The sequence below is a fragment of the Phyllopteryx taeniolatus genome, chromosome 14 (genome assembly GCF_024500385.1).
Source record: "Phyllopteryx taeniolatus isolate TA_2022b chromosome 14, UOR_Ptae_1.2, whole genome shotgun sequence".
Classification (NCBI taxonomy): Eukaryota; Metazoa; Chordata; class Actinopteri; order Syngnathiformes; family Syngnathidae; genus Phyllopteryx; species Phyllopteryx taeniolatus.
In genome coordinates, this window is record NC_084515.1 from 14429942 (window position 1) to 14448690 (window position 18749).

Here is an 18749-nt window from a genome sequence, read left to right on the forward strand (position 1 = left end):
ACTTTTGAAATGATTTTTTTAAAAGCTGGTATTTGAACAGGGGTGTGTAGACTTGTTAAATAGACTTCAGAATTACTGTAGACTTTTGAATTAAAGTTAGATAAAGTGCAATAACGGCATCCAACGAGGAACTAACCTAATTTTCAGTGTATGCGGAAAAAAAATTATTAACAGCGACATCCTGTGGCCGACTGAGGCTATTGCAGCACATCTAACTTTTGAGTGACGTCGTCGTTGGATTTCTGGCCTCGTGATGACGTCAGTTTTACCAATCAGGAAGTACGACCTTTTCTTCCCCCTCGGCGTATACTGAAACACAAAAATATCAATGGATACTCAAGATTTACCACGATATATCAACTAAAAACTCGAAAGTAATCTTTTGGCGTAATACCTTAATGCCGAAGTTAGTTTAGCAACCATTCGCTTTTACCGGAACACCTGGATTTGTTTGTTTGTTTTTTTCCGAGGATGGATGTTCCTCAACTCAACGAAGATGAGATGGCGGAGATTAAAAGAGATGTGAGTACACCAGGCTCACTCCCGAAACGTCTACGTAAACCTGAGCATTAACCAAAAGACAGTGAAAATAGCCGCCGTGTTTGTATTTGAACATGAAACGTACCAAACCGCCACAATCCCCACCGAGGCCAGATTATGTAAACGCCATAACATCAGGTACACCTATAGAGCTAATACGAGGGCTATACATGCTAATATCTGCATTACTTACAGTTTAGTAAAGCTTAGTTAGTTGTGACTAACACTGTCATAGAGGTGTTGTGTGATCGTGGTTGTGTGGTGTATACCGTAAACTAATTAAGCTAACCAAAACAACGGAAACAGTTTTCTGTGTGTTGCAGTGTGTCCCACCACAAACAAAAATAATAATACAGTACTGGGTTGTCAAATGTAGTAGGTAGAGGTTCTCAAAATATAGTTTAGTAATATAGTCAAAACATTTTGCAATTACAGTGCCCTGAAAAAGTACTTTACCCCTTCTTAAATTCAATTTTTTTTTGCTGTTGTTGTTGCATAAATTCTGCACTTCAATGTATAATATCATCAAACAAATGGAAATATCAGACAAAGATAACCCAAGTTGACATAAAATGCAGTTTTTAAATGGTGATTTTATTTACTAAGGAGAAAAAAATGTAGGAAAATGTAATTAATAAACCTAATACAGGTTGGGCCACCCTCAGCAGCAGCAAATGAAGTCAAGTGTTTTCAATAACTGGCACTGAGTCTTTTGCATTTCTGTGGAGATATTTTGGCCTACTCTCCCTTGCAGAATTGTTTTATTTCATCAACATTGGAGGGTGTTCGAGCATGAACGGCCTTTTTAAGTCCATGCCGCAGCATTTCAATCGGATTCAAGTCCGGATTTTGACTAGTCCACCGCAAAACCTTTTTTTTTTTTTTGTTTTTTTTGTTTAAGCCGTTCAGAAGTTGACTTGCTGCTGTGTTTTGGATTGTTGTTCTGCTGCAGAAACCAAGTGCACTTCAGCTTGAGGTCATAACTGATGGCTGAACATTCTCCATCAGAATTTTCTGGTTAACAGCAGAATTCATGGTTTCATCAATCACAGCAAGTTGTCAAGGTCCTGAAGAAGCATAGCAGCCCCAGAACATCACACTAAGCCACCTCATCTGGCTCCTCTCGATGTTTTCTTTTTTTTTTAAAAAACATTTCCCATGTTATTTAGGGATGCACATGGGGAAGAGGGGATCCTTGAAAAAATCCCTCTCCTGTATAGGGTTCTTGGACCCAATACCGGGGTCGAAAACTGGACATTAACTTTGCTAATTTGAAAAAGAATGAGCTCTCCCAACATGGTCTGCCAGGTCCTGACTCGCATGCGGCACTACCTCTGCGAGAAGATCCGGGCACGGTGCCATCTGGACTACCTGCGCTCCCGCCGCATCTTGACCCGGGACGACGCAGAGGAGATCAACAGCAAGAGCACGCAGACCAGCAGGACGGGGTGGCTACTGGACATCCTCACCGAGAACCCCCGCGGTCTCGACGTTCTGGTTGACTCCATCCGGGAGCTGCGCTCGCAAAACTTCGTCATCCACAAGATCACAGACGAAGTGCAGAAGGCCAAGAATGAGAAGCTGGAGTCTCTCAGAGGTTTGGAGGCCACATCTTAAGTCCCAAGTTTTGAAAGCTGAATTTACATGACATGGTTTATTTGACACAATTTCCAATTTTGTGTGTTTTTTGGGGGGCTATTAAGTAGCAAAATAAGGGTATGCGTCATGGCAGCGTAAATAGAACAAAATGCATAGAATCAGATCTCTTCTTATCAGAATTAGGCCTCTTCGAAATTCTGACACGTAGCAGATACCTGCCCATGCGAGTGCTACGTAAACGCACAGATGAGATACAATCTGACAGTTTGGATCCATTAAATTCCTGGGCTCAGAAAAGTAGCAACACACCCTAACAAGATGCTTGTGAATATTATGATTCAGCCAGGTTTTGTTCTCGGGCCACTGAATCGATTGCAACCGCGCTGTTCTGTTTGTCTTGGAAGACGTTTCGCCTCTCACTTGAGCAGGCTTCATAACACTGGCTAGTGCGTCCTAACTAAGCCTTGTTCATTGTTGCCTGAACTGATGAAGTCTGCTCGGATGAGAGGTGAAACATCTAAGACAAACACAACAGTCCAGTTGCAATTGATTCGATGACCTGAGAACCATAACAAGATGCACATCTTGTTCCTGATTGAGTTAAAAATTTATTGAGTGATGAAGCTGCCATCGCAAAGCTTCACAAACAATAATTATAAGTGGACGCACATTTTGTTGTTGTGGCGGGGTACACCCAGAACTGGTCGCCAGCCAATCGCAGGGCATATATAATCAAACAACCATTCACGCGCACATTGACACCTACGGGCAATTTCGAGTCTTCAATCAACCTACCATGCATGTTTTTGGGAGGTGGAAGGAAACAGGAGGCAGATGCGCTAACCAGTCGGCCACCGTGCCGCCCATATTAACTAGAAAATCCAGTTACTATTAGAAATAACATTTTATCATTTCTCTGCTGAAAAAGACCAACAATTGGATCCAATAAATGTTTGTGTTTGGAAAAGTAATAACTCGTTCATCTCACTGTGACACATTCATTAAGCACAAACTATGTTTCACAAGGCCAAGCAGTGGCGCTCCTAGCTTGAATGGTGCCCTGTGTTGCCCCCCCCCCCCCCATTTTGTACCCCCCCTTTATGATTACGATAAATAGCTACATTTCCCATCAGTGCCAAAGAATGACACCAACCGTCATGCATTTTTTCTACAGAGGCCAACTCCACAAGGGGGCGCAATTCTCCATGTCACGATGCCAATAGAAAACCATTTCACGTAGCATTTTTTTGGGGCGGGGGGCTCATTATCAACCCCCCGAAATTCCACCCTGTGCAGCCACTGATATTTCTATATTAAAAATCAAAGATCTATATTAAAAATCATTTTGATTGTTTGAGATAATATTGTAATCTTACATTTGCTATTTGTATTTCTGTTATTTGTAAACTGTAATCATCACTACAGTGTAAAATGTTTTTCTTTTAAGTTTATAATATGCAATATTCAAATTTAATGAGCTGCACCGTAGCGGCACGGTGGACGACTGGTTAGAGCGTCAGCCTCACAGTTCTGAGGACCGTGGTTCAATTCCCGGCCTCGCCTGTGTGGAGTTTGCATGTTCTCCACGTGCCTGTGTGGGTTTTCTCCGGCCACTCTGGTTTCCTCCCACATCCCAAAAATGTGCACGGTAGGTTAATTGAAGACTCTAAATTGCCCGTAGGTGTGAATGTGAGTGCGAATGGTTGTTTGTTTCTATGTGCCCTGCGATTGGCTGGCAACCAGTTCAGGGTGTACCCCGCCTCCTGCCCGATGATTGCTGGGACAGGCTCCAGCACTCCCGCGACCCGAGTGAGGATGAGCGGCTCAGAGAATGGATGGATGGATGGATGAGCTGCACCTGTTTATGTCTCTTGTTCTTCTGCAGCCGGAGCTTCTATTTCCTCACCCAAGAACAACCTCACCCCTCCATGTACCATCCATGAGCTCTCCGGTACATTTTCAAACGACTCCACCATGCTGTTCTATCCGGACAGACAACGAAGCCCCTCTACTTTGGAAGTCCACGCCCGCCCCAGCGCGCCGTCGCTGCCGAACGGCGGCGGTCTGACGTCTGTGGCCTCCTCCTCCAGCCTCCCCAAGCCAGGAGACCCGGGAGCTCCCGCTCTGCCCGAGGATGAGGTGGAGCAGCTGGTGGAGTCGCCCTCCAACATAGAAGCGGTGTCACCGGGGTCCACCAACAGCGGAGCGGATCCCAACTTCCAACCCCTACGCTCGCGATGTCTCACTCCCGCGTCACATCGGAGCAACTTTTACTAGAATAGTATGTTTGCATTAAAGGGACAATCAGGTACATGACACACCCACTAACTAGATGTTTTGCTGCTTTTTATTACAGTATAAACTGCATAATACAGTCACTACACTGTACACCAAGACATGCACAAGTAATAGCTTCATCTCTTGTGTATTCAATGACACCTGTGTAATTCCCCAAAAATACCGAAACTGTGGTATACACTGTAATCACGTTGAAGTTACTAATGTCTATTATCTGATTTTTAAAATGACAAATATGTTCTCTGTACTCGTTTGCAGATTTATGTTTGTACACAAAAGACACATTGCAGTGAAACATAATAATGCCAGAGCTGTATCCCAAATTTATGAAATAATAATGCTCAGTTTCTAGGCATTCATCCATCAATCCACTTTTTATTACGCTTGTCCTCCTTAGCTGTTTGTTGCTAAAATTGGTTAATGAAAATGTATTTTTTATATTCATTCATCTAATTAAAAACAGTAAATTGATTTATATGAAATATGAGTTAAATACATTTTACATATATATTTTACATTTTTTATTTCATGAAATGGGGTTAATTGTAATAAAATACTGTAATTATGAATAAGATATGTGTCTTATTATTTTATTAAAGTAAAGAACATAGTGTATTTTACATACAAATGTAATTATTTTTTTTTTAAACCATGATTGACCTAACCAATCAGTCCGTTTTGAAAATCAAATGTGGCCCTTGAGCACAAAAGTTGGCCCACCCCTGGTGTAGCTGGCCAAACACAAATACATTTTTTTGTCGCTTTTTTTTTTATTTTATTTTTTTTATGTTGTTTGGAAATTCCATAACTGGAAAATCTGAACATGACACAGACGCATGAGTGTCACCGTCGTGTTTCTTATAGTGTACTGAAAGCTGCCTCATCAATGCACAGCCACTTTTGATTGGTAAGTCCTATTTTATTGTTACTAGTGTGTATTGGGAATGTACCCCACTTCTGTTAAGCAAATTGTTGAATATCAGCAATCCAGATGACTGTCAGAGTGTGTGATTTTAAATATATTATTTAAAATATTATTATGCTATACAACATCTGTTACATTGTTATTGTATTATATGTTACATTTATTTACCATGACTTCTAGTAGTATAATAAGGCAACATGGTTAATATCAGTACTCCAAATGACATTATAGTCAGATTTAGTGTTTTTGATTCACTTTTAAAAACAATTTATTGTCATGCTGTGCAACACAAAACTATGAAGCTTATTTAAAATGTGCTTTGAATTTAAATTGGAAAAAAGCTGTAGTTTAAGCAAAATTGGTGTTTTCTAAAAGCTGGTAAAAGTTCATGTCGGAAAACCAGTTTGATTAAGATCAGAATGATTGGAATGATGGAGCGCTTCGCTGACTGGATGCACATTGAAGCTTTCTCAGTGACTGCTCGGTGCCATGGAGGAGTCGGAGCCCCTTTTGGGTTCCCGCTCGGAAGAGAGAAGGCCCAACAGCTGCTGCAGATGGAGCCTTCGCACACCCAACATGGACCCCAGGGTGGTGGAGGACCTGAGGCGCAGGCTCAAGTACTTCTTCATGAACCCATGCCAGAAGTACAAAGCCCGGGGCCGCAAGCCGTGGAAGTTGATGCTTCAAATATTAAAAATCGTCCTCATCACCGCCCAGGTATAGCATCCGTAATGCTTATAATGAAGCACACAACATTTCATCATCATAATCATGGATGTGGTTTTTTTTCTTTTTCAGCTGGTCTCATTTGGACTGAGCAACGAGATGATGGTCACCTTCAAAGAGGAAAATCTGATGACGTTCCGATACCTCTTCCTCAAAGGATACACGGACCACCATCAGGGAGGGCACGTTTTGCACACGAAAACGGACGTGTACGACCACATCTCCTACATCATCGATAGGGTAAATTAGACAAAACCGAATTAGAACGTGTAGTGGCAACATTTCAGTTTTTTGTCATTACCCTCTCCTTGCAGTACATCAATCTCCAAAACCTGACAGTCGGAAATCTGGCTTACGAGAGGACTGATGGTGAGTACACGCCTATGATGGTCTGCCAAGAGTTTTACAGAAACAGCAACATTGACCCTGGAAACGAGACCTTTTACATCGATCCACACATTGACACAGGTAACAGAATTCTCTTACACGCTGTATCAGAAAAGGTTGTACAATAAGAGTCCATTTCTTTCCTTTAAAGGCCCTGTAAAGTGAACTCAGGGATTTGTTTCTAAATATATTATACAAGAAAATTGCTGAAAACAATCAAAGACTAAGAGTGATAGAGTACTCAATTGTGGATATACAGTATAGCGTTAAACTGTTTTTTTTACCTTTTCAGTTTTCCTGATTATTTTGGCCGTGGCTGAAATGGGGCCTAATTTGCCCTTGGGTCCCAGCATGAGTCGTCCTTCCGCCACTAATTTAGAACTTGTGCGCCCTCATCCGCATTAATGTTAATGCCCGCAGCCTGAAAATGCATCTTCCCTTCGGATAATCCCCTAGTGTGGCTGCTTTAGAGTGCCTCGTTGTCACCCGTGAGTGTGCGCACATCATGCAGAGAAAGGTTGGAGAGCGAGGGGGGTGGTCAGACATGACAGCCAGCATGTGGAGAGAGCATTTGAAACAACAGTTTGATTTTTCACAGTTTTGAAGCGAGTTTTTCAATCATTCAAACTTGGCAGCGTTGTCATCAACACTCCTTTCTGCTGTCTTAAATTTAAAAGACTTATTTTCACGTTACAGAGACTTTACGATACAATCTACAGCCATGTATCCTGTATGGCTAGTTAAAATACATTCAAGCATATAGCAATCCCAGTAAGTGCTTCTTCTAAAAAATGTCATATTTTACTCGTCATTAAAGAGACACTCATTGTGTTTTCCATTGAAATTGTATCCGTAGAGAGGTGGCGCAGCAATTAAGTGTCAAAAGACTAACACTTAATTTCAATGAATCCCTGCAAGTGTTTACATTTTCAAATGATCACTTCCACAACGTTGCTAGGAAATCACAATATCCCATCACTGGCGAGAGATTTTTGTTACAGGCCCACGGGCTACTACCTAGTGCCCAACAAGAACGGACATTTTGTCATTGATCGAGTTTAAATCTGTTGCGTGATGGTGCTACTATTATAAGTGTTAAAAACAAAATGAATTGAGTGCTATAAGGCTGGTTTCACTTTAAAAAATAACATAGAATACTGGATCCAGTCATGTTTCTTTTTTATTTATGGAATCTGAGTCATTGCACCAGTGGAAAATAATCACAAAGTGGATTAAAGTGTGGCTTCCGCAAAAAGAGGAAGATGTTGTTTATCAGAGGAACAAATGCTGCTCATATCATAATGTCATCCTCAGATTGCTTTTCCATCTACCCCGTGCTGTCACTGGACAACGGCAGTCTGGCGACGCCCCTGAACTTTTCTGTAGACTTCAGGAGGTGATTGAGTTGATCATGTATGCCTTTAAGCGTGTTAATTAGCCGGCCGACTCGTGTGTTCTTTGTGTCCAGGCTGCTGTCAGTCAACGTTTACTTTACGCTGAAAACCATCAATCTGCAGACCGTCAGGCACCACGAGCTTCCCGACTGTTACGTCTTCCACGTGGTGGTCAGTTCCCACCGACGCCATTGTAGAATATCGAACAAAATGCCACTGACTCGCTCTCTTTGCTTTTTACGACAGATCATGTTTGATAACCACGCTCACAGCGGAAATATCAAGGTGGCGGTTGAAAACGACGTCACCATCAACGAATGCAGGGATTGGAATGTGGAGGGCACTTGTAAGATCAAAAATGCATTTTGCTGTGAAATTCAACACAGTTAACCAGCTACCGGTAACCCGAAAGTTTGTGTTTATAGCCGGGAAAAACGATTACCTCCTGCTCTCCTTCGATTCCGTGGTCATCCTCGCCTGCTTCGCTTCCCTGGTCCTCTGCTTGCGTTCTGTCATCAACGGCATCCAGCTGCAGTTTGTGAGTGACGGTGACGCAAACCGTATTTCCTATCTGCAGCTGAGTAAATAAATAAAACACTGGCCATGATTTATATACATTTTTCAGTAGTCCACAGTTTTCGTGCCAATCCTTACCCAGATAGACATAATACCTGTTGTTTACTCCCCTAAATCATCATCATATCATTTTTCTGTCGATTTGATGTATTACCAGCAGGAGTTCAACACATTCTTTCACGCCTACTACGACAAAATTGTGACCATGTCTGACCGCATGGAGTTTGTGAACGGCTGGTACATCCTCATCATCATCAGCGACACTCTGACCATCGCCGGCTCGACTTTCAAGATCGGAATACAGACAAAGGTGTGTTATCGCTTTCAGCCATTTCGTTGTTAGTTTGCAGGACTGCTAAGAAATCACTAAATTGATTTTTACAAACACTCTGTGGATGGGTGGGGCATGGACCAAGGAAAAAATGTAACTAAAGGTGTTGATCCAGAAATGCTTCCTCTGTTGATGGAGATGTCCTTTTTTGCAGTTCATGACGAGCTACGACGAGTGCAGTATCTTGCTGGGCATTGCGACCATGCTGGTGTGGGTGGGCGTGATTCGGTACCTCGGTTTCTTCAAGAAATACAATGTAAGAGCGTTGCAGTTTGGGCAAAATGCAATCACGTGTCAAGAAAAAGAGAAAACTGTTCTTGTTGGGGGTTTTTTTGGGAACAGATCCTGATCTTGACTTTGAGAGCAGCCTTCCCAAACGTGATCCGATTCTGCTGTTGTGCAGCCATGATTTACCTCGGCTACTGTTTCTGTGGCTGGATTGTGCTCGGGCCATACCACGACAAAGTATGTCCTCGCATCACTTCACTTATGTAGGGTACACGCATGCTGATTTTTAACCAACAAGAGACCCCACACATGAAGAGGGGGAAAAAAACTGTTTTTCTGTTCTTTTAGTAAATGGTGCACTAAAGATGACCAACACAGCACACGCCACACATAGAAATATGCACTGACAAAACGAGTCTACCTTCCCTAAACCAGATGTCTGTCGTATTACCAACATTGACCTATGAGAGGCAGCATAGTGCAACACGGCGTCCACACTGTGGGATAATATAAAGTAGAAAAAGTAGTTTTAGGCGCAAGTCATGTTAACAAAAAAACAAAATAAAACAAAATCACCCAACTACTACAAATCGAAAAAAGAAAATGTCAATAGTAAAATAATCATAAAAAACATTCTACTTATTTTAGAAATTCTCATTACTAAAATATATTTTTTTTTTAAATCAAATGCTTACAAAATATTTAAGAATTGCTAATAGTAAAATAACTATTAAAACAGGTGGAAAAAGACTCACTATAAATGACTACAACAGTGTAACAAAATGACAAAAAATACATCCATGAAAAAATTAATGTCAATATTGAAAGAAAAATCAAATTTTTACTACAGTGACCATTTAAAAAAATACAGCATATTAAACATAAACATCAATTGTAAAATAATTATTAAAAAATGTAAACACTAAATTAACCAATCACTACAGTGCAATATTTAAAAATGAAAACATTTTTACAATTATATAAAAAGACATTTATAGCATAAAAAAATAAGTATAACACAAAACAACAAAAGGGAAAAAAAAATCACTAATCAAGCTAACTCCTTCTCCCAGTTCCGAACGCTGGACAAGGTGACCGAGTGCCTCTTCTCGCTGGTCAATGGCGATGACATGTACGCCACCTTCATGAAGATGCGCGACAACGGCTACATGGTGTGGCTGTTCAGCCGCCTCTACCTCTACTCCTTCATCTCCCTCTTCATCTACATGGTGCTCAGCCTCTTCATCGCGCTCATCACGGACACCTACGAGACCATCAAGGTCAGGCCGTAGAATTTGTCGCCACAGAGCGCACCCTCTAAAGTCGGTTGACTTCCGTGTTGTTCTGATTTCAAAATACTAGCAGAGTAAATTAATCAGTCCCAGGCACAAACTTTGGTCATCATAAAGCCTTCAGTAACTGGACAGGTGATGTTTTCCTTAACCTGGTTTCCAATTGGTTCCACTGCAGCATCACCAGCAAGAAAAAGTGCCGGTGTCCCAGCTCCAGGCTTTCATAGCAGAGTGCAGGGACGAGCCCGAGTCCGGATGCTACCAAACTGACGAGGAGCCTCTTTCCTGCAGCCTCTTGGCTTGCTGTTGCTGTGGATGCAGAAAGAAGATCTGACTGCTCATTGCTCATTGTCATGGTCAATCTATTTTGGAATTAAACTGTGTGCATAAGGAAATGCACTGTCTATATGAAGAACGTCATTTCCCCCCTCACGCTATACTACAATGCTTCTTCACTTCCATGTTCAGTTCACTAAATCTCTGCACTTTTTTTTTAATTTTTTTTTTTACATTTTTCATATGATCCGTTCTGGAACATTCCTTGGAAATCACGATGTCATATCACTGTTGAGCTATTTTTTTTAAAATAGGCCGCCAGGCTACTCGTGGTGCTTTGCCCTTGAGGTTGTCATCAATGTGTGTCTTTGTGTCCGTTGGAACTACTGCTTCCCATCGCCATGATTCCAATGCTGTCATGCGCTTCAAGACGCGGCGGCGTACACGCCCCGATCCGTAGTAAGCGCGCATCTAAAACACAAAATGGTGGCACATAAATTGAGGCGTAAGCATATTCATGGACATCAAACGGAGGTGGTGGGTCGAAAACCGATCGTCGACAAGGGGGATTTGGGGGGTGCTAATGGAAGTTTTTCCTCCTCAAAAAGTAATTGTCATTAGGAGTTTGGATGCCCCAATCCCCCCCCCCCCCCCCCCCCCCTTTGCACGCCACTGCTTTACTTGCTGTACTTGGTTTGAATAAACTTTAGTGTCCAGTACCATTTAATTATTAACATGCTAAAACAATCTATAACAATTGAATGTGAGCAATATTTGACAGCGACTAGCTACTACTTTGCGTTAAGTAACAATTTACCTCACGCTTAAAAACAGAAAATAAAAAAAACAGTTAGTTTTTATAAGAAAATGTCGTCTTTCTGAATGTCTCAGGAAACGATGCATCCGTACGTCTCAACCGGGACGAGTGGAACAGCTTATAGCCACAGAACAAACATTTTTTGCAGAAATTCCACTTCTAATATGGGAAAAACTGCGCAAAGCCACCGCAGTGCGGTGAGTTCAGTGTCCAAGTTACTTCCGCCATCTCAAAGAATCATGACGTCACTCATTTACAATACAACCTTTTTGTTTAAATAGTCTTATTTATACTTAATACTTACAATGTTCGAAAAAGAACTTTTTTACTGTAATATTATGGCTTTAACTTATCTAAAGAGGTTTATTTTTTCTCTCTCTCTCTCTATGCGAGGTATCCATACTTTTCATTGCGTTGCACCTGATGGCGTTTCTCACTTACGTAATCGTCCTAGCCAATGAGCGGCTGGCGCACTGGTCGCCTGGCAACACCTCCTCCAATAGCATTAGCGTTTGGCTCGGAGCGATCTGTCTCGAGACTTGAAAAACATTACTGCGGTTTAACCCTGCTCAGTTCTCCCTCCTTTCAGACGAATATTTGCCTTTTGCGTTTATTATTTAACGAACAAATACGGCTTAGTCCGTTGTTATTTTTGTTTAAAAGTAAAATTGAGTTACTTTCCCCCCACTTGTTGACCCGTTTTACGCCGCTGCAGAGGTAGGTACAATTGTTTGTGTGACATTTTTGCTTTATTTTCGTTTAAAATATGACTGTTGTTCATTCAGTTGTGTCAGTGTGTAAATATTTATTTTTATGGTTAGTTTTAGATTGACGAGCGCTTTTCTCACTAGTTTACTTTAAGGGACTCCGCCTTAACCTTGGGCTTGTCACGCCGAACACAAGAAGTTATGAAGCTATGCCAGGATTTTGCGTTACATAATTCAAATACTTGAAGTTATTTTCACTGTGTACACGCCATTTTTATTTTTTATTGTTTTTTTTTTTTTTTTTACATGTTTGGTGTCGTGTGACTTGGCAAACTAAAGTCGAAGTATGGCCGACGTCATCTTTATCGCCAGGTGAGGCTGGCGTGCGTTGCGTTTGGGTGTACCCCGGCTGCAAGCCGGAGATAAAAGTGGAGCATATTTTCGCCTTCGCTCTTAAAACCTTAACCCTTTGTGTTGTGAAAATCAATGCCACAGTAAATACCACGCGGCGATAACAGGTCTGCTTGTTGTTGATTATTATTATTATTATTATTATTATTTATTTTTTTACAAGGTCGGGGAGGGGAACCGCTTGATAAGAATTGTTTTTTTCCCATTGTACCTCAACGCGTCGCGCTGGACGGCATGTGCGCACAAGTTATGCAGTAAAAAAAAAAAAAAAAAAACAGGAGTCGATAGCTGGTTTGGGTTTTAATGCATCCTAATATTACTATCCTAAACAGAAATATATTGGAGGAATATTTTCTTACTCTGGCAGCACGGTGTTCTAGTGGTAAGCATATCTGCCATGCAGGTTTGAGGTTCTGGGTTCGAATCTCGGCTCAAGCACGCCTGTGTGGAGTTTGCATGTTCTTCCCGTGCGTGTGTGGATTTACTCCAGGTGCTTTGGCTTCGTCCCACATTCCAAAACAGCATGTTGGGGTCATTGAAGACAAAATTGTCCCCGAGTGTGAATGTGAGCCATGGTTGTCGAAATGTGCCCTGCGATTGGCTGGCGACCTGTCTTTGGTGTACCACGCCTTCTCACTCAAAACTCATCTGAGGTAGATTCCAGCTCACCTTTGACCTAAATGAGGATAAGCATTATAGAAAATGGATGGATTCTCTTACTACCCCACCTCTCTATTTTCCATTTATCTGCCATTTTGTGACTATGACCATTTTGTTTTTTTTTTTTTTTTTTTTTTTTTTTTTTAGGTGTCACTTTAAACCCCAATCCCAGCCTGTCTGGTGCGCATCTGCCGTTTAAACCGGCGTGGGCTATGCTTTCCGTCTGGATTATCCATAGCCGCTCCATCTGACAGCCTCACGCTCTATTGCAGAGCGCCCAGCGGGAGTTTGTGATCCACCGGCTGATCGCTAATCCTCTGTGCCTGATAACCCATGACCTGGCATCCTTGTGTCCTCATGCGTCGGTGATATGGGAGAGTGGTGGCCAACCATGCCAGGAGACGCGTCTATGGGTAATTTTCCTCTTCTGAACACTTCTGAATGCTGCCTTTTTTGTTTGGCGGGTGACCCAGATTTCTGCTCTGGATTTAGAGCAGCAGCCTACTTCAGTTCAGAGAGCGCTCCAGATTTAATGCCATATTGGGATTTCTTCCATCAGGAAACTATGAGATCTCCAGTATATCGCATGTAACAATGTCCCCGTCGAGGCCCAACAATCTTGTGTCACTGCCGCCTTCATCCAGAAACTCATTCAATCTGGCCACGGTATTTTGCGCAGATGACAACGTCCCGCAGTGCGTCTCTTACATCAATCAGGTACGACTGCAAGAGCTGGATGAATTGTTCTTGTTTGTTGTAGTGTACTGTGGAACTGAACTGCGTCACATACTGGGAGCTGTTGCTCATATCTTGACCCCGTCTCTGTAGCTAAATAAAGTTACAAACCATTTCATTCCCTGCAGCTGCGATGTAACGGGATATATCACGCTTTTATTTTCACAAATTAAAACTGCTCCCACGTTTTTTAATAACACGTCTGTGACATGCGATACTCCAAGGATCGAGAATTAGAGAACTTGTAAATCAGTGTCAGAAGCTAACTCAAACAAAAAATCAATGCAAAACTGCCTACGCTTTGGCCTTAACATGGTCGTTTTCACACTGTGTAGTCCAGCTGAGCTGCTAAGGTGTGGGCAGAGAAACTCTGTGGAGGGGTTATGGTTATACAGAAGGACATTCAGCAATATTCTGAATTGCTTGCTCACAGACTCATTCAGAAATGTGCATACAACAAAAATGATTTACTTTGTTGTTAATTTGTTTGACGGGTGCGCAGGACCTTCAAACACCCAACTTTTTGTATGCAAGCACTTATGACGTCAGTTTTCCATATTGTGTTGCTTTTAAGACGAGTAAGCATTTCTCTATTGCCATCAGGAAAAAAAGAGAACTTCAATTATCTCACTTCATTCACTGATGTAATTCAGTTGTACACCACTACAAAACAAACCCAATAATACACATTTTCTTTGTAAAGAACAGTATTAGCTGTCATTAAACACCTCATAATGTGGCCAGTGAGTGTGTATTGTTTTGATTTGACCAATATTTCCCTCCGCACACAGGAGCTCTCCTCCCTGGGTCTCTCCTCATGGATGGAGGCGAGCTCAGCAGGGGGCGCCGACCTGCGGGCGGTGCCCGCTCTGAACGCCTTCTTCGAGCTGCTGCAGATCCGCAGGCGCACCGTGGCCACTTTGGAGGAGCTTGAAAGAGAGCAGCTCAAGAAGTCCAGCACCTTGGACCACATGCAGATGAGCAATTCAAGACTTAGGGTAAGTGTGTCAGCATGGGTCCCTCTGGTCCTCGGTCTCTATTTAAAGCACGTTCCACCTCAATTCTTTGAACCAGTCGAGCCATACAGTATTTGTCATGCTTTTCTCCAGGATCAGCTTGAACTATCCATCCGGGAGAAATCGGGTCTCCATGAGACCGAGAGGCAGCTCCAACTCAAAATCAAGACTCTGCAAAGCTGCCTGAAGACTGAGAAAGAAGAGGTAGATGACCTGCTGCGCTCTCATTGGTCACGCTGTGATCCTGACAAATGCTCTAACTGTAGGTTCAGAAGCTCCAGAGTATAGTGGCCAGCCGCGCGTCGCAGTACAGCCATGATGCCAAGAGGAAAGAGAGAGAGTCGGCGAAGCTCAAGGAACGCCTCAGTCAGCTACTTGTGGACAGAAGAGATAAAAAACTGGGTAAGTACTCAGGGTTGAACGACATCAGATGATTTGTAGTCGACGCTCAGGTGAAGATAGTGGAGTCTTAACTGGAACTTTGTTTGGGTCCCAATTAGCCATTGACATGCTAAATTGCCTTGGACGAGCAGACGGTAAAAGGAGCCACTGGAAGACAACCAAAGTCACAGCCAGGTATCATAAGGAACCATCTTGTGACATTTTGACTGGAGCGGAGTCAGTCAGTCATGCTAAATGTATATTTATTTACTTTGTGCAGCCACGAAGCGCAGATGTACAAGTCCATGTTGCGTGATTACGAAGCCAGCCAGCGGTCGCTGATGCTGGAGAACGCAGAGCTGAAGAAGATCCTGCAGCAGATGAAAAAGGAGATGATTCACATGCTAAGTCCGCGCCAGCCGGCGTGCAGAGGGGCCGGCGCTGACGACAGCCAGGAGATGGTAGATGGGCCCCAAAAATATCAACTCAAAAGAGTTACCTGCATAACCCTACCTATTTTTAACATCCTGACTGATTTTTTTTTTTAATAATGTGAGAGACCCCACACATGGCAAGGAAATAAAGACTGACCTGTTAGAGGCATCGCAGTGTCACAGGGCTTCCAGACTGACGAAAAATACAAAGAAGAAATACAGTTTAAGAAGCGAGCCTTACTGTTAGCTTATCTGGTAACGCCAGGTCTGGCGCCAAACGCTTGCCCTCGTCAATTTCTATTTTGGTAAATAACTTGAGACTGTCTGGCAACAGTGGAAGCTTCAGAATTGGCTGTCATTGGGTTTCGTTTTCCATTCGCAGAGCCTGCCCAATTTGGCCCAATTCTGTGATGACCACATGAATACGGATTTACATTGTAAATATTGAACAGGTTTAACATTTAAGATTGTTGGCCCCGACTGTTTTCCGAGCTAATCTCGGGGGAATCATTCTTGTCACTCCCCACATCACAGGGATAATCGCTCAGGATAATCTTTTAGAGACATTTCACAATCGGGCCTTTTTGCTGAATGTGATTGGAAGAGAGGACAAATGCTTAAATTAAATTAAATCTCAGTATTTTATGTACTTTACCCTGCTCAAGCCATGACCGTAACCAGCTTTTGAGATTGTTTTCATCTTCCCCCAGTTGGATTCTGACGGGGAGGAGAAGACTGGCGACTCCAGCAGGGAAATACTGGACCGGTCATGTGACCAAGCGAGGGAGCAGCTGACCAACAGCATTCGGCAACAGTGGAGGAAACTGAGGAGCCATATGGAGAAGTTGGACCACCAAGGTATGCAATGCACTGCCAATGACTGATAGAGACTTGAAAGTCAAACACAATGCGTTTTGTGAAGCTGCTTGACTTCCAAGTTATTCTAAATTCAAAATGGGATTCGCCATAGGAAATAAGGTTTAAGAGAATTCATGGCTTCAAAGCTCAAACCAGCATAAAATATTTGTAAAAAGTAAAACAGACTTGAGAAGTGACTTTTCAATTTGGGTTAAACTCTCCCACTTTTGTAACGTTCAACTTCGCCGGGTGCACTGTAATTTTAAATCATCGGCTTTAGATGTTTTTACCCCCTCCAAGTTCAAAATCAAGAGTCCAACAAGGAGGTGATCCCGAGGGAAACCCACGAGAATGAGATGGAGAGCATGAGGCGCGAAGTGCAGCAGTGCAAAGAGTTCATTCACACGCAGCAGCAACTTCTCCAGGTCAGTCTCGTTTAAAAAAAAAAAAAAACTTAGGATTATGAGCAGCGCTAAAACCAGATGTCAATTTTAATAAATGTGTGATGTCCCACTGTGCGTTTTGCAGCAACGACTGAACGCGTCGTTCGACGACGAGACGGCCGAGCTGCTCAACGGCTGCTACACCCTGGAGGAGAAGGAGCGGCTCAAGGAGGAGTGGAGGCTCTTTGAGGAGCAGAAGAGGAACTTTGAGAGGGAGAGAAAGTATTTCACCGAAGCCGCCATCCGCCTCGGCCGAGAGGTGTGCCGATTGCTCCCCTTTCACTCTTTTGATGTAAGGCTCACTGCAACTATATGGTCAAGATTTTAAATTGTGGTTGAATCCCTCTTGCAGAAAAAGGCCTTCGAGGAGGACCGTGCCTCTTGGCTGAAAAGTCAGTTTTTAAACATGACGCCCTTCGCCAACCGTAGTAGATGCTCCTCGACCGATGGTTACAGTACCTTGTCGATCAGTAAGTGTTTCTCTTCTGTCTTTTATTTATTCATTTAGTTTTTTAAGATTTTTTTATTATGTTATGAAGATGTTTAATTGCTGGTGGGGGTTCCAAATAATGTAATGGATTGCTTTTATATATTTAAATTGTATATTATGTACAGTTTTTTTTTTTTAAGCTTTTGCTAAAGTCTGCCATGCTAGTTTAAAACGTGATTAACGCTTATAATTGCATTGTAGGAAGTGAGCCAGAGACGAGGACATCGTCTGCAAAAAGCCAGCTGTCCAAATCCTCAAACTACACGTCGTTCTCCACTCCTGAGACCGCGCCTGCACAACGTGCCACAGTGCCATCCACTTCTGAACTTTACCGGACACTCCGCCTCATTCCAGACTCGGGGTACACTCGTCATTTCTCAGCAGAGGAAAAATCCAGAAGATGCCCGCTGGGATGCAAAACTATTTCCATGCGAACTAACGATTCTTTTAACACCGTTTCAGTTCCTCCGGGTGTTCAAATCGAGGGCGCCGGCGAGAGCTCAGCAGCACCACTGACGACGAAAGAGACTCTCGAGTCAAGGCTAAAAATCGAGTCTACAGCGGAGACTTGAGTATCTTCTCTCTCGGGGAGGATGAGAACAGCCGCACTTAAAATACACACTCCATCCACATGCTTCCTTCCTTTCAACGTGACTGAATTATTATTATTATTATTTTTTTTTTTACATGCATACCGATCAGCCTCCAAATGAACAAGAAAGCACTTTAAAATCAAGTCAGAGAATTTTACCAAGTACTGATTTGAAAATAGCTTTTTTTTTTTTTTTTTTTTTTTATTAAATTGAAAGCCTGTTTTGCTTAAATGTTTACAAAGTTAATGTACAATCAGAGTTAATTTAATTATGAATACACTTATTGTATAATATCTGCTGGTTTGTGTAAATAAACTAATAGACATTTTAAAGGATATGTGCATTTTTTTTTTTTTTTTTTTTTTTTTCTCCCCTCCTTCTTCTCCCAACCGCCACAAGTATCCTGCACCACCGTGTGTCAAAATCTTCCCTGACCAATCAAGTAAGTGCCACTTTTCAAAAGTTAATGTTGATCTTTAAATACAAAAAACAGTGTAGCTCTGCACCCTCACATGCTGAGAGCAAAAGCCCAAAATACCTCACACCCCCACGTCGACAAATTTCTCAAATGTACTGTAGGCTTTGTTTGTTTCTAGCACCCCCAAGTGTCCATAACGCGCACTGCATCCGTC

General features: G+C 42.4%; 3 protein-coding genes across 10 annotated transcripts in view; all 3 read left to right on the forward strand.

The window, feature by feature from the left end:
* The first annotated feature begins 278 nt into the window (after positions 1 to 278).
* bcl10 (BCL10 immune signaling adaptor) lies at positions 279 to 5011 on the forward strand. 2 transcript variants are annotated; one of them, XM_061797542.1, is made up of 3 exons: positions 279 to 522; positions 1493 to 2137; positions 4025 to 5011. In XM_061797542.1, the coding sequence occupies exons 2-3, from the start codon at positions 1822 to 1824 to the stop codon at positions 4414 to 4416; spliced, it is 708 nt and encodes a 235-aa protein (XP_061653526.1). In that variant the 5' UTR covers positions 279 to 522; positions 1493 to 1821; the 3' UTR covers positions 4417 to 5011. The 2 variants fall into 2 exon arrangements, with proteins under 2 accessions (XP_061653526.1, XP_061653525.1); XM_061797541.1 differs by having other exon boundaries at positions 280 to 522; positions 1849 to 2137.
* Positions 5012 to 5646: 635 nt separating this feature from the next.
* mcoln3a (mucolipin TRP cation channel 3a) lies at positions 5647 to 11146 on the forward strand. Of its 2 annotated transcripts, none has more exons than XM_061797539.1 (12): positions 5647 to 6079; positions 6161 to 6328; positions 6403 to 6556; positions 7790 to 7871; positions 7944 to 8040; positions 8116 to 8215; positions 8295 to 8407; positions 8603 to 8755; positions 8931 to 9032; positions 9119 to 9241; positions 10078 to 10284; positions 10475 to 11146. In XM_061797539.1, exons 1-12 carry the CDS (start codon positions 5852 to 5854, stop codon positions 10628 to 10630), a joined length of 1683 nt encoding a protein of 560 aa, XP_061653523.1. In that variant the 5' UTR covers positions 5647 to 5851; the 3' UTR covers positions 10631 to 11146. The 2 variants fall into 2 exon arrangements, with proteins under 2 accessions (XP_061653523.1, XP_061653524.1); XM_061797540.1 differs by having other exon boundaries at positions 5652 to 6079; positions 8606 to 8755; positions 10475 to 11144.
* An 803-nt stretch (positions 11147 to 11949) lies between these two features.
* ssx2ipa (synovial sarcoma, X breakpoint 2 interacting protein a) overlaps positions 11950 to 18749 on the forward strand; it is an 84204-nt gene continuing 77404 nt past the window's right edge. The window contains exons 1-15 of one of the 6 annotated variants that reach the window (XM_061797535.1): positions 11954 to 12106; positions 12436 to 12468; positions 13315 to 13580; positions 13727 to 13884; positions 14694 to 14900; positions 15012 to 15122; positions 15185 to 15320; positions 15419 to 15494; positions 15580 to 15760; positions 16444 to 16591; positions 16892 to 17016; positions 17120 to 17293; positions 17387 to 17504; positions 17726 to 17885; positions 17987 to 18452. In XM_061797535.1, the coding sequence (XP_061653519.1) occupies positions 13538 to 13580; positions 13727 to 13884; positions 14694 to 14900; positions 15012 to 15122; positions 15185 to 15320; positions 15419 to 15494; positions 15580 to 15760; positions 16444 to 16591; positions 16892 to 17016; positions 17120 to 17293; positions 17387 to 17504; positions 17726 to 17885; positions 17987 to 18137 (1788 nt within the window). In that variant the 5' untranslated portion in view covers positions 11954 to 12106; positions 12436 to 12468; positions 13315 to 13537 and the 3' untranslated portion in view covers positions 18138 to 18452. Of the gene's footprint in view, positions 12107 to 12435; positions 12469 to 13314; positions 13581 to 13664; positions 13885 to 14693; positions 14901 to 15011; positions 15123 to 15184; positions 15321 to 15418; positions 15495 to 15579; positions 15761 to 16443; positions 16592 to 16891; positions 17017 to 17119; positions 17294 to 17386; positions 17505 to 17725; positions 17886 to 17986; positions 18453 to 18749 lie in introns of those variants that run through there. The other 5 variants (XM_061797537.1, XM_061797534.1, XR_009791778.1 and 2 more) reach the window with 5 other exon arrangements.

Bases quoted from the DNA above. Each gene is read 5' to 3' on its own strand.
- bcl10 (XM_061797541.1), top strand. From the start codon at position 472: ATGGATGTTCCTCAACTCAACGAAGATGAGATGGCGGAGATTAAAAGA. The intron at 523-1,848 runs GTGAGTACACCA...ATGGTCTGCCAG, and splicing joins TGGCGGAGATTAAAAGAGAT to GTCCTGACTCGCATGCGGCA. The intron at 2,138-4,024 runs GTTTGGAGGCCA...GTTCTTCTGCAG, and splicing joins GAAGCTGGAGTCTCTCAGAG to CCGGAGCTTCTATTTCCTCA.
- mcoln3a (XM_061797539.1), top strand. From the start codon at position 5,852: ATGGAGGAGTCGGAGCCCCTTTTGGGTTCCCGCTCGGAAGAGAGAAGG. The intron at 7,872-7,943 runs GTGATTGAGTTG...CTTTGTGTCCAG, and splicing joins TTTTCTGTAGACTTCAGGAG to GCTGCTGTCAGTCAACGTTT. The intron at 8,041-8,115 runs GTCAGTTCCCAC...TTTTTACGACAG, and splicing joins GTTACGTCTTCCACGTGGTG to ATCATGTTTGATAACCACGC.